The 13331-nt window shown below is 39.0% G+C and overlaps 1 protein-coding gene across 1 annotated transcript in view; it reads right to left on the bottom strand.

Annotated features, from left to right (window-relative positions):
* CACUL1 (CDK2-associated, cullin domain 1) overlaps positions 1–11397 on the bottom strand; it is a gene marked incomplete at its 3' end in the record, with an annotated part of 39996 nt that extends 28599 nt beyond the window's left edge. Inside the window, exons 1-3 of the mRNA XM_009583965.1 lie at positions 11385–11397; positions 6824–6950; positions 2126–2228 (exon numbers count right to left, since the gene is read on the bottom strand). Of these exons, the coding sequence (XP_009582260.1) occupies positions 2126–2228; positions 6824–6950; positions 11385–11397 (243 nt within the window). The remainder of the gene's footprint in view (positions 1–2125; positions 2229–6823; positions 6951–11384) is intronic.
* Between the last annotated feature and the right edge of the window lie 1934 nt (positions 11398–13331).

The following is a 13331-nucleotide window of genomic DNA, read 5'->3' as shown; positions in this document are numbered from 1 at the left end:
TTCCTGCTTATATTGGTCTACATTTGCATCTCTGCATGTAAAAAAAAATTTAAAATTATCTTGCATCAAGCCTCACCTTGCCAATTAAACAGAACTGTGCAAATAGATCAAAAATTGTTGGCAGGTGGAATGAGCTTATGTTAGAGAAAGCAAAACACCACATATTATGCATTAAAAGGCTTCGCATATAGAGCTTTTTTTATTGTTTGCCTGTGTGAACCAGAAACTTCAAGCGACCAACATTTACAAAGTAATTTGTTGTTGTTGTTGTTGGGGTAAAGATCTAGCACCACATTTTCAACATAAACACAAGTGACCGAGTGTCACCAAAATGTATTAAGATCAAAGAGGTATCAGGATAATAAAATATATTGTAGTAAAGTAATTTCTTAAAAGTAAATTTCACAACCCACAGTTAAAACAGTTTCTTTACAGGACAATTTTCTAAGGCACAAGAGTTTTACTTTAAGCAGCTCAAAAAGATGGCTTTACCATCCAAAACCAGTCATGTTCACATCAGACAAAACTCATGTAATACACTCAAAGATGGCATCGTGTTATATTACAATCCACTTGCCACCTGCCACAAGGTGTGTCTAACCTACGTAAGGAAACTTTTGCAAGACAAAGATTGCATTAAATAGTTGTCTCAATTATTCTTTCAACAGCTGACGTTCAGAAGGCAGCCTTGTTTTTAGGCAGAAGCATTTAATGCACGTATGTGCTAAAGCAAACTGCAGAAACAGCTGCCTCAGTCAGTTTTGGAATTTTAGAGGAAAAAATCAAGGACTACCACAGAGTAAATAATTTGGGGTATTCCCAAATTCAAAGCAAAGTAATGCAGTACGCTACCATGGGATGTATCAAAAGAACTGGCCAAACCTGTACGGCTGCAATGATTCATAGTTCTCACAATCAGAAGAAAAACGTGCAGGCTGCACCAGCTCAGCAGAACCAAGAGAAGGCTTTATTTTAAATACTATGTCCACCTACTCTAACCAATTTTTACAAAACAGTGATGCTGTCATTCCACGAGGAATAAAGAAATTGTAAAAGAGAAAGGAAGCAAAGAACCTAGGGGAAGATGACCTAGTTATTTTATAGTCAAAGATCGCCCCAAAGACCATGCCCATTAAATGCAGGGTGGTTATTTTTCCTCCTAAGGAAAGCAACAAGAGGAGAAGAGTGAAACGAGGAGGACATCAGAGCCATCACAGTACTATATATTTTGATGGGAATGCACGTTCAGCCAGAAGTACCTGATGCAGTTAAAAGTAGTAAGACTGCTTTTGACTGACAAATTAATTATCAATTGTTAGAAGCACTGAAGGAGCTGCTGTAGTTTAGGGTTCCTTTGTATTTGGCATCTCTACTTGATGCACTGCAAGTCAGTACAGAACTCAAACATCAGTTACGGTTTTTTTTTGAAATAAAACAGTGTTGCTGCTACAGCAATGACAATTTCAAGAACATGTCTGGAGATTCCAGCCTAAAAGGAATTTTCAACAAGGAACACACATGAAAACAAACATGGATGCACAAACAAGATGCAGAGAAGGATAGGGATATATGAACTGTATTAGGACTGCTGTAAACCACTGACATCTAGAGATAGGCAAGAAAAATGCAGAATAAACTGTAGCACAAAACTTTCATATGCAATAATTCCTAATTTATACTTCACAATTCATATTTATTTCACTTCAATTTTTTCCTTTAGATTTTCCCTTTTGCGCTGCTTCTGATGCACAAGGACCATAAACCATTTATACAGATTAACACAGCAACGGCAGACATCCATGTCATATGCGCAGATCATGTTTGACTTAAGCATTTACATCCTGGATTATACTGTAGATTTCCCATTCTCTAGTCTTTGATTCTATATTACATATTCAAGTTTAGCCACTGCTCTCCACATGGTTCAGATCTCTAAGGCTAATCAGTGCCATACGATTGGATCTAGCAGTTGGTATTCTGTCTGACAGTGAATGAAGTAGTCCACAATTTAGTAAGCTAGCATAAATCAGTCTTAATGGCAATCCCCTCCATGGGCCATCTACATGCTGCTCTGATATAATCACAGATCCCAGGAAAGACAGAATTAGATTGTGCAGCTTCTTACCTGCAGCTCCTTTGAGACTCTCTCTAAGTGGTTAGTTATCTTTTTTATTAGGTCACTATACATCTGTTCCGAATGCTGCTGGCATACACACTTATACACACAACTGCAGAAACAAATATAGGAACAAACAATGAACTTACAACAGTTTGCAATGAAGGGTAACAGACTTCAAAATATTTTGTTCAAGTCTCAATTTAGAGGATAATAGAGTTAACTGAATGATTGCTGAACTTTTAAATACAGCCCTAAGCTTGGAATGAGCTCCAGCAGGCTCTTCAGTCTCCCCTGGAGGCCCCAGTGTGTCGGTCCCATTCCCCCTCGCCCACCTCACGTTAACTTACAATGAGTTCTCTTAACAGCCAGGATAATTCTGTCAACAGCACACTCCCAATTCTGGCTTTTGTCTTCCCTATGTGAATGAAGTCTCCGTTAAAATAAGCAGGTTTAATGATTATATATATTCTAGGGCAAAACCCTTATTAAAAGAAAGGCAACACTGACAAGCAGTCATAGAAGTTGCAACAAAACTGTGCTAGCATTTTAAAAAGAAACGGCGGAAGTTCCAAAATTACAGACCCAAGCATGTTACTCCATCCTTTGTTACTTAAATTCTAAGAAAACCCCACATCTTCATAATAAACAAAGATGCAGAGAAAGAGCAACAAAACTTGAATTCTACATTCCATGCCTTGGCTGTATTAACTCTGGTCTTCAGTGTTACCTTTGTTTTTTAAGAACATTTTATTGCTCTCATACTGCAATACAACGTATCTGCAAAATAAGGCTATGTATTGAAAAAACATATTTACAACAGTTGTAAAACAAATATATATATTATTTTCAGCAAGAAGTTACATTAAGGTAGTCATCATTGTCCGGACTAACACCAACATTATCTGTACCAAGCAGCTTTTATTCCTCTTGAGTGCTTTCATTCTTTCAAGTCAGCATTTTGAAAGCTAGCTGCCAAAAATCAAGAGGCACAAGGAAGATTTCACCTGATATCCTGGGCAAGCCAAATCTCCTCCCCATGCCTCCGTTCTGCTTCCCTCTCCCTCCATCCCTCCGTATGGATTACTGTGACAGCAAGCAATTTAGGCCAGAGACTGCTCCTTAGGACATGCGCAGACAAACTATTTCCAGCAAGGTTCAGATCCCAGACTTGAATTCTGCAGGTTTTTAATATCACTGAAAGCCTAAAGCTATTGATACAGCACCACTGTTTCTCTGTAAGGGAATTATGACATTCCAATTCTCTATTGAGAAGGTGGTGCAATGACAAACAAACTGCAAAAATGGGATTAACACAACTGTAGACTATGGGCTATTGGAATTTTCTAATGCAAATGAGAAGTTAGGCACCAACTCCAAGCCTTCAGGGGCCAAGACAGCACTCTCATTCAGTAACTGCCACTCTCAAAGTCTCCTGGAAGAAGGTTTTACAAGTGGATTATCAGTAACAGATTTAACATTCCTTTACCTTTTAGAAGTTTGCATTTATATGCTTTGACAATTTCAAAAGCACCAAAAATACAGCATTCATCCCTACGCAAAGTCTTCTCATTTGGCAAACCACGCTATTTCTTAAAAAACAAAAGACATCCCACACCTCTCCTACTAGGAGTATCTGTAGTTTGATATTATTTAAATAACAGTCAAAGAAGTCCTGTTTCTTTCACATGAAGTCTACAAATAGATCTATTTTGGAACAAGCAAGTGCAAAAGACATTTTGGAATGATGCAGTAATAGCAAGAATACCAATTTAATTTGGATCAAAGAGAGAAACACTGATAAGAATCACTGATTTTTGTGATCTCTTACAAACCAGCCAGCTAGGTAACAACAGCAAATGGCTGTATGTTTGTTTGCTCCATAACTAACCAGCATATAGCCACTTCCACACATTGACCACTTGATTTGCAACAATGTAACTAAACTGAATTTTAAAGTACACATCTGTTTAGTGTTACCTACAACATTGCTATACCTACTTCTGCAACACATTCTATAGTCAAACACCAACCCTCCTATGTACACGCAGAGTGTGTTTACATTTTATTTGAACACTTCTATTTAGAGATTCCTTCCCCATTTTCAGATCCTGTTTTCAGTTCCTGATTGTGGGCTGATTCTGTGAATCATCCTTGCCCTGCTACTACCCAAAAGAAGTCAGCAGCTTGTTAGTCCTTTAGCATAACCAAATACCTCAGGAAAAGGAAGACCCAAGCAGGACATTAGAAAGTAAGCATTTATTGAGAGGGATGAAGATCAGAGATCTGTAAGTTGTCTTGAAGAACAGCAATCTAATTGCATTCTACCTGGGAGGCAGTCGTAACGGTTGCCAGAAGTACAACTTAGCTGTTCACATTTTCCTCATCTCAAAGTTTCCTTCACATCTCTGTCAATATATTTAACCCTTTCAATAGGAAGTGACTATGCACAGGCAGGCTTTGGACTCAAAGATGAAAACAGTCACTAATCACACTTTGATACCTTACGGGTAAACTGATCCGTAGTAAATATCTGCATACACACCTTTGAAATTATCTCCTAGCTTTCAGTGCTGTGGAGTAGACACCTACAGTTATCACTGATCATGTCAAATATAGTAGTTTGGGTATCTAAGAATATATTTTGAGTTTGCATTATGGAAACCTTGATTCCTTTAGTCAGCACAAAGACGATCAAAAAGACCACTGTATTTTCAGCTCAGTTTCACTGTAAAAAAAATATAAAAGATATGTAGCTGTTTGAACCACTTCAAAAAATACCCCATTTTCAGACTAAAGAACTAGCCCAGGGAAGCAGAGAGGATCTACACCTCAAGTCTGCTACAGACTTTCTGTAATATTCCAAGCAAGCATCAGCATTAAATTCACAAAAGAGCAGTTTTTCTTCCATCCTCAATCTATGTTGTCTAGATTATAAGACAAGCAAAGGGACACTATCTAAAATAAAATAAATTTTAAAAACCCTCCTGGTTGGAAGAGGCTGTGTCAGAGTAATTCCATCCACAGATACAATTTTTAAAAGAAAACTTAAACTGACACACTAGCTTTATCAGTAACACTAAACTACAGACAATCTTTTGTTTTGGTAAAATACATGCAACAGACTTCTGCGCATCATCACAATACTGCATCAAGTGTCACCCTGATGTATAAGGGTTATCTACGAGAAACTTGAAACCCATTATTCCTTTAACAAATAAAACTTTGAGCAGTAAAAAGATGACAAAGATGAACTGCAGTTATCTCAAAACCATAACCAGGTATACATCTACTCTAGGTATTAAAGCATTAATTTTGCACATCTACTCTTTACCAGAGATGACTACCAAGAGATGTTGGCTTAACTCTTACTGACAGCTGTTTGCACATTGGGGATTTCAAGCTAGGAAAAGGATTTTGATTACTTACACTAAAGCTGCAAAATGTCTCTCAATTCAAATTGACCATCTCAACTATTTACACACATGATGATCTCTAAGTCCTGACAACAGCAGTTCCAAAAGTTTGGAGAGGATAGAGGAAGTTTATTAAAGTTTTTAACTGGAGTTAAGAGGGAAGACTAAACACCTGCTGTTCTTGGATCTGGTTCCCTAATCCAAAGTTTCAAACTGGAGAGACAAAGTGGCTAAGAGCAAGTGGGCAGGAAGCAAGAGAGCTGAAAGCCTCTAAAACCAGCCATCAGTGACTGAGCTGCCAGTGTTATTTCACAGAGTACAATACTATGGTAAAGAAAACCAAGACAGCAGTGCTACCAGTTGTGTTGCTGGCAAAGACCAGTAGTTTTAACAGCATCTTGGCCAGTAAATGCAGCAGCAGCTATCCAGTTTCCATCCTGTTTACCAATACCCTGGATACCTGTCACCTACGGAACAAAAATCTCCATTTTCACCAATCTCCTAAGAAACTGCCAGGTCTCTAAAGCATTTAGCATTTTGGTTTGGAGCAGTAGTGTGGTTTTGAAGCAAATCCCCTACCATCCCCACTACTGTACACTAGCTTAACCAGCAGGGCAGTTCTGGTGTGTGACTAGATCCCTTTTAAAGCAAACTGCAACTCCAGGCCAGGTACAAATCAAATGTTCTCCAGACAAGAACAGAGATACAAAGGACTGAACCTTGTATCAGTCCTTCAGACAGCCTCTAACTGCACTTGCAGTGGGATGACTCGGCAAGGGGGAAATCAGACCAAATCTACCTGATGCAAAACACACAAATAACAGTTTATATGGATGGACCTTGGCACCAGTTGCTTCTATTTACTTCTGCACCCCTATTGCACTAAATTGGTTCCTATTAGACATGACAAAAAAGCCGTTTGAAATATTAAGTCAAACGCCCACCATGCCAGTCTCTTCTTCCCCTTGAGGAAAGGGATGTTGAGACTTTAAAGCATTATTAATATATTACACTAAGCAACTCTGATGGAGCTTACTTTAACATTAACGTTCTCAGCACTTACGCATTTTAATTCTTTAGCATTTATTCCTGTTAACATGGGATGTCAAGATATATGTATCTATTATTCACACATTCCAACCATTTAAACAATATTGTACATCACATAACCTTCCCACTTTCCTCCTCATAAATACAAAATACGACATATGCATAGGCTGCAAGATAAAACAAACATTTAACTTTAAAGGAAAAAAAAAAAAGTAACGTAGCACTTAAAAGATTTCCTTACCTGTATATTTGTTCATAGGAGATAGGGATGTAGTCACCAGGACTCTGAGTTAAAAGCTGATCTATGGCACTGTCCAACTTTGGCCAGTATGTGCTCTTATAGTCTTCAATTGTTATAACATTCATTACTACAAGAAAAAGACAAAACTATGTTTAGTAACTTTAGCTAGAAGATTAGAAGCAAGTGAGCACTCTGCAATTTCAGATCAATAAGCTGGCCTAAAAAACTGGGAACAGTTCACTTCCGCTAAGATAACCTCATCTAAAACTAGAGCCCAGACTTGAATTTGTACCTTTTTATTTACAGAAAATAAAATAAAATCAGAAAACCTGCCAAATCAGTGCTTGGATATTTCTTAGGGGCCCAAGTAGCAGGGAAAAACAAAATCCTGGGAGTTCTAGCATGACAATATAATAATAATAATAATAATTTAAAAAAAAAAAGTTCAGTAATTAGTTCAGATTAATAAAGTATGCAACTTTGTGGGAGTCCAGAATCAACAATTAACACAGGGTCCTCATATTCAGGAGAACAAGCTTTGGCCAAGACTGGTATTTTTTTGGAATAGTCCTTTCCCAGCAAATGTATTAATTTTACAAGTCTCAGGTGGGACCAGGCCTTCCTTGGCCTAAAAGCTGATGCAATTCCCTCTGCCTTCAATTGCAGTTAGGCTCCCGGGCAACTTTTTTGGATCCATATTACAGTTCCCCCTCTAGCAGGCACAGTACTACTCCTTTTCCAGATAAGAATCAACACAGGGAAGAATAGGAGGCATTTAAATTAGTATTCCCCATCACTCCCTGATTTTCCTCCTGAGCTTCCCAACTGCACCCTCTTGCGCAAGCCACTCAATGTGCCTTCCCAGACACAGAAGAGTTTTAATCTCTCTCTTTTCAGGGAGGGTTTCTGAACTAACCACACGTGGCTCCGTTCCAACATAAGCCAGGGTAGAAGGGTTAGCACCTTCCCTTCAGAGACGTACTCGCAGGACTACCTTGCTGGCTTGTCACACCACCATAGCTTCACAGCAGCCACCCAAAACAAAGCCCTCAGTAAGCAACAGCACAGGGTATACTTCATATCACAACTATCCAGTCCAGGAAATCCACATGTGGGTCTGGGCTATATGGAACTGAGAATAAAGATAGTTCCCACCCCAAACAATCCAGTTTAGACACTGCACTGAAAAGAAATATTTTGAATAGGGCTGCATTTTAAATACATGTGTAAATGTAGATTCACTGCTGGGTTTGAGGAGCAAGATTTCTGAAATGTTATTTTTACAAGGGGTTGAAAGGAGCTGGGTAAGTCACTTTTGGCAGCATTATGTAGAATAAATCTAGGGAAATATAGGCAAAACAGTTAGTTATCATGAGAAAAAGAAGAGTATAAAGACAACGTGGAATAAAGAGAGGTGTGAGACAAAAAAGTGTTTAAACGCTATCTGTAAGAGCAGGTATTACAGATTCCTGTTGTTTTTGTCTTTTTAGGGTATTTCAGCCAGAAGCCTTGCTTAATGAAGAATGTCAGTGCAGTACTCCCAGCCCCTTCTTCACCCAACCAGCCATTCGTTCACTTTTGCTTCATACCTGTTACAGAAACGGATCTAGTTAACACTGTGTCTCATTAGTGAACGGATCACCACCACCAAATGCTGCAGGATGCTGTCCCAGCACTCCAGCCTGCAATCTGAAAGTACGACACCATTTGCTGACAAGTTGACAAAGGTTACGGGTCCAGGTACACAACTACCAGGACATAAGTCAGCAAGTCACGTCCAGCAATTCAGTTCCACGATGTAAAAGCATCCATGCAGTCAGGAACAGCACAGAACCTGCCTGACAGTAAATTCACCCCTTATTCATCTGTCTTGCAATAACTTGCTTGAGTTCTCATCCCTTACAGAGCCCAGGCTCTGGGCAGATGTTCTCAGGAGCAGCTTCCATGCAGCAACTCTACTATTCATGCTTACACTCAGCAGCAGTTACCCCAAAAAAGGTGGGTCTCCACAGAAGTGCTCTGTTCCACAGAAGACATTAAACTGAAGTCAGCATAAATATTAGACCAAGTTTTGATTTAAGATTTCAATGTATAATCACACCCACATCTGGTTTAACATATTAAATGAGCTCTATTCATTTGAAAGAAAATAGTCAAGTAAGAATTGAGAACACTGCAAAATAATTTTTAACAGGCTGTTGAGATGTCCATTTTTTTTCTTTTTTTTTAACAATATGGAAGAAGAAAGAAGTAGCAGATAGGAAGGTCTGCCCATTAGAAGTGCTGCACGGATGAAGGACAAAATGGTTTTACAAACAGCTCCGGGAGACTTTCATAGGAAACACTGATCAGTTCAAAGTAACATTCTAGAAAAGCTTCATTTTTACTCAGAAGACTCTTACAAGTATTATTTCATTTGATTTCCACACTTCAGTTCTGAAACTAAGCCAAACATAATATTTATATAGTTAAGAGTCCAAAGACTACACACTGAATAATCACTATTTTTATTCTTCTAATCCGGAAAACAAATTAATTTTAAATTTTAATGACTGTCACAAGTTAGCAATGTCCTTTTTTTCTGGCAGTGCTTTCACACACACAAAAAGCAAAGGATGACTTAAAGAAGCAACCTCCAATTACAAACTCCACAAGAAAAAACTCAAGACCAGGAAGGAAAGAAGTCACACACACAAATCCTTAGAAAGAAAAGAGAGCTTGACCTTTTATAAATTTCTCTGATTTTTTACTTTTCCATCTTTTTAGGATGTCATTCTTAAATGTTTATCCCTACACTAGTTATTCAAGATTTAAAAGGATTTGTCCAACAGCCTCTGTTTCCAAATTGCAAGGAAAGTGTGATACTAAAAGATGACTTGCATTTCCTTGAGATTTATTAAGTTTCTGGGAAGTTTTCTAACAAAGCATGCTAGAATGCATGATTTTATCCAACTACAGCAAGTTTGGGGTGGGACTGGGAGAGAAATCAGTCTGATCAAATGGAAAGGAAGCCAGTATTTTCCAGCAAATTATAAGACTTCGCAAGTAAAGCCTGAGAAGCAACTGCTACATTTCCGTACGCAGAAAAGTTCAAAAGAAAAACTGTTTAAGTCAAATGCAACAGTGAAACCATTTAAGTGAAAAAGAATATGCATGAGCTTCATATCATAACCTAGATATTTCAGTATCATAGCCATAACTGAAACATAACCTGCTCCAAGCTACCAAATTCTTTGATATCAACTGCAATCAGAAGAATGGCAAAACCGACTAAGATTTAAAAAAACCCAAAAAGTCCAAGAGTAGGCATATATCCCCCATGAAATTGATAAGAAAAACTTACAAACACACATAGCTCAAAAAAGATGCTGGAACAGTAATAGGCACGGGATGTGAAGAATAGAATAATAATTAAAAAAAGAAAAAAAAATCAGTGATACTGTTGGTCTTGTTATTTAGATGAGACAACTTAACCTGAAAAGCCACTCAAAACGTTTGCTACGTTCACATATAAAAAACATGCTTCTTTTAAAACTATAGCTAAAAAAGCAGGGGACAGAGCAGGACAGGTAATCCCATCTACTGCCAGGTAAGCAGACATTGGTCTGACAATTATCTGTCATTTATTCCGACAATAAAAATCAAAGAAAGCTAGGCATCTTTCATAAGCTTTATTTCATCTCACAAAGTGACATATATGAAGCTTTACTGGTAATTAGCAATGCACCCTACAATCCTAAAATATTTTGTCAAAGTGTACAAACTCTTCAAGCAGATGTCTGAGACCGACCTACAGACTTGTAGCTATCGCTCTACGCTTTCCTTTTTCTCAGCCATCATGCGCATGTTTACACAATAGGTTTTGCTATACCCCCTGCCTGACACATCCTAGCATACATTAGCAAGTTTATGAGTCTGCCCTGTAGTTGCTCTTGATTCTATTCTATTTTTATTATATGTTTCTCAGTTTGCGTTAAGACTGGTTAGTAAAAGTAATGTTACACTTCTTCTTCATCAGACAATGTGCCTACGCAGCAATGCACACACACGGCACTGAACTACGTAACGCAACAGGGTAGTCAACAGATTCCACGGCTATGCCAATGCTCACAGCCGCATGTGCCCATCCTAAATGGGACTGGCATCAAATACATTTATAACCAGCCTTGCTTGAAAAGGATGAAAAAAACAAGAAGGAAAACTCTTCATTTTTCACCACAATTGAGTTATGCTGCAATTACTACCATGGAAGAGTTTTGCTTGAAGTATTAGAAGTTCTTACTCTTATTTTCTCCCTTATGACCTTTGAAAAACATTTTTCATAACACTACTGCTTTATAAACCCGTAACTATGACTGTAGCTGATCAACTGTATATAAAGATTTAGTTATAAGTTTACCACAATATGGAAAATTTTCTTAAGTTGCTTTAACTAGAAGAAAAGCTATTAAATGACATACGCAGTATTATATCTGATTTTAGTTCTCAGTCTCACCAAAATCTCAAGGAAGGAGAACTGGATTTGGCCCCTTCGAAAGATTTTAAAGGGCTTCCACCTAACCTTCTTCCTCCATTGTTCTGCCACCTAAATAGCCAAGAAAGGCCCACCAGACAGCTTTAGTCTGCAACTACGAACATGAACGAAACCAACACGCTGCAAGTAATTACGTATTGGAACACAGGCATTGCATTTTTTGTTTTGGAGGAAATAATCAGGAGGGAGAGACCTATCTGAATGACAGAGGTGCTCCAATTTATCATAGAATTGTTGGAAACTGTACGTCACCCACATTTTTCAAGGTCACTAGTAGGATAACCTGTCTAAGACTAAGCCTCTGCATCATGAAGCAAGCAAGGCATGAGTCCTTGCTCATTCAACTGCAAGAAGTTCCTCATGCAGCAGCGAACAGACAACTTTCCTATCAAGCTTAAGAATGACAATCAGCTTCTCTACACATGTTCTGCCATTGCTAAGACAGAGCAGGCAGGAGGGGATCTAGCACACAATGTCTCCCTTTTCATTGTACATTTACATCAAAAGTGACTTTTCTCCCTTTGTCTATACATGAAAACTAAACAGGAGATCAAGGGATCCTCTGTCAGAGCCAGGATTAGAACAGGCTCCCAACTCAGCTCCTCTACTTTCTCAGTCCATAGTACTTCACTGGACTTGTTCTGTTCATATATACGTACTGTCAAAACTATCCACAACACAAAGGTGTAGAAAAGTTCTAATGAACTTAACTCAGAGAATTTTGTATTTTACAGGAATTTTAATTTTCTTTAAAACAATAGTTAACATCAGTAAGACAGATATTGTGTTGGGATACCAATGCTGGAGAAGTGAAAACAAGAACTCAAAAACCACACCCTAAGCAAAATCACGCACAGCCGCTCCTTCTCCCCCTCAGACATAAATTACAGATTAGCTGGAAAGTCACCTTCCCATTTGGTGACGATCCAGCTTGAAAACCATTTTCATTCTGAAACAGAAGGAAAAACTAAGACTCTAAATTTCTGGATTGGGAATTCAAGAGCTTAGTTTAGCAAGGCCGAACATTTCATTTCGACTACCTCAAGTGTTTACGAGCCACCCCAAGGTACCTGGAGCCCTGACAAGCAAAGCAGGCAGAGAGCCAGAGAGCTCATGGAGTCTGAGAGCCTCAACTTCAAAGCAGCAAGCCTTGGCAATGTGCCTAGAGCCACGAAACCCAGGCTACCTGAGAAGCAGGGATCCAGAAGCCTGAACTTCGAGCTTCTGAGTAGCTCTGGAGCTGAGCTGCTGAGGAGCTGGACAGGTGAGCTAGCACTGGGGAAAGGAGGGAAACACAGAAAAAAGGTGCGTTTCCCATCAGAATTTCATCATGGCAGTTACACAGTTACACTTCCAGGATACTTTTAACTAGCCAAATCCAAGTTTTCCAACAGCCATTAGAGAAAAGGGCATATTTTGCTCAGAGGCGTGACTTCTGGAAATAAAAGTAGAATTGAAATGAACAGCAAAAAAATCTTCCCTTCCCTCAACCTTAGCTCAGCAAAACGACAGGAAAAAGTTGTCATTTCTGTTAAAAGCTACACGCAAAAGATGTTTCGGAACTATTTTTAGGGGGGTAAATACATCTTCTGTTGTTCTCATGAGGCCTTTACAGACATGCATCCCTTCCAGGACAGCAGAAGCCCTGCACACATCACCATCCCACCGCGTCAGCAATCACAAACAGGTTTCACACCCATCTTCGGGTTTTTCAGGCAGAAAGAAAAAAGTCTTTAGGAAAACACGACCTGAGCTAAAAGCTTCAGGAAAGGCGACAGTGCCTCTATAGAGCAGAAAACCCTGCCTACACTCGCTCTCCCAGTTCTACAGCCAGATCCACTGCGTCACCTTGCCGTGACAGCAGAGCAGCAGAAAGGTTGGGGTGCGTGCAAGAAAGGTTATTTTCTCCTTCCAAGGCGCTTTAACCCATTTGATTTCGCTTCGAGAAGCCTGTCGGGCCAAGACCCACGCAAG

The sequence above is a fragment of the Fulmarus glacialis genome, unplaced genomic scaffold (genome assembly GCF_000690835.1).
Source record: "Fulmarus glacialis isolate BGI_N327 unplaced genomic scaffold, ASM69083v1 scaffold43588, whole genome shotgun sequence".
NCBI lineage: Eukaryota > Metazoa > Chordata > Aves > Procellariiformes > Procellariidae > Fulmarus > Fulmarus glacialis.
Note: the sequence above shows the minus strand (reverse complement) of the source record. Positions and strands in the feature narration are given on the sequence as shown.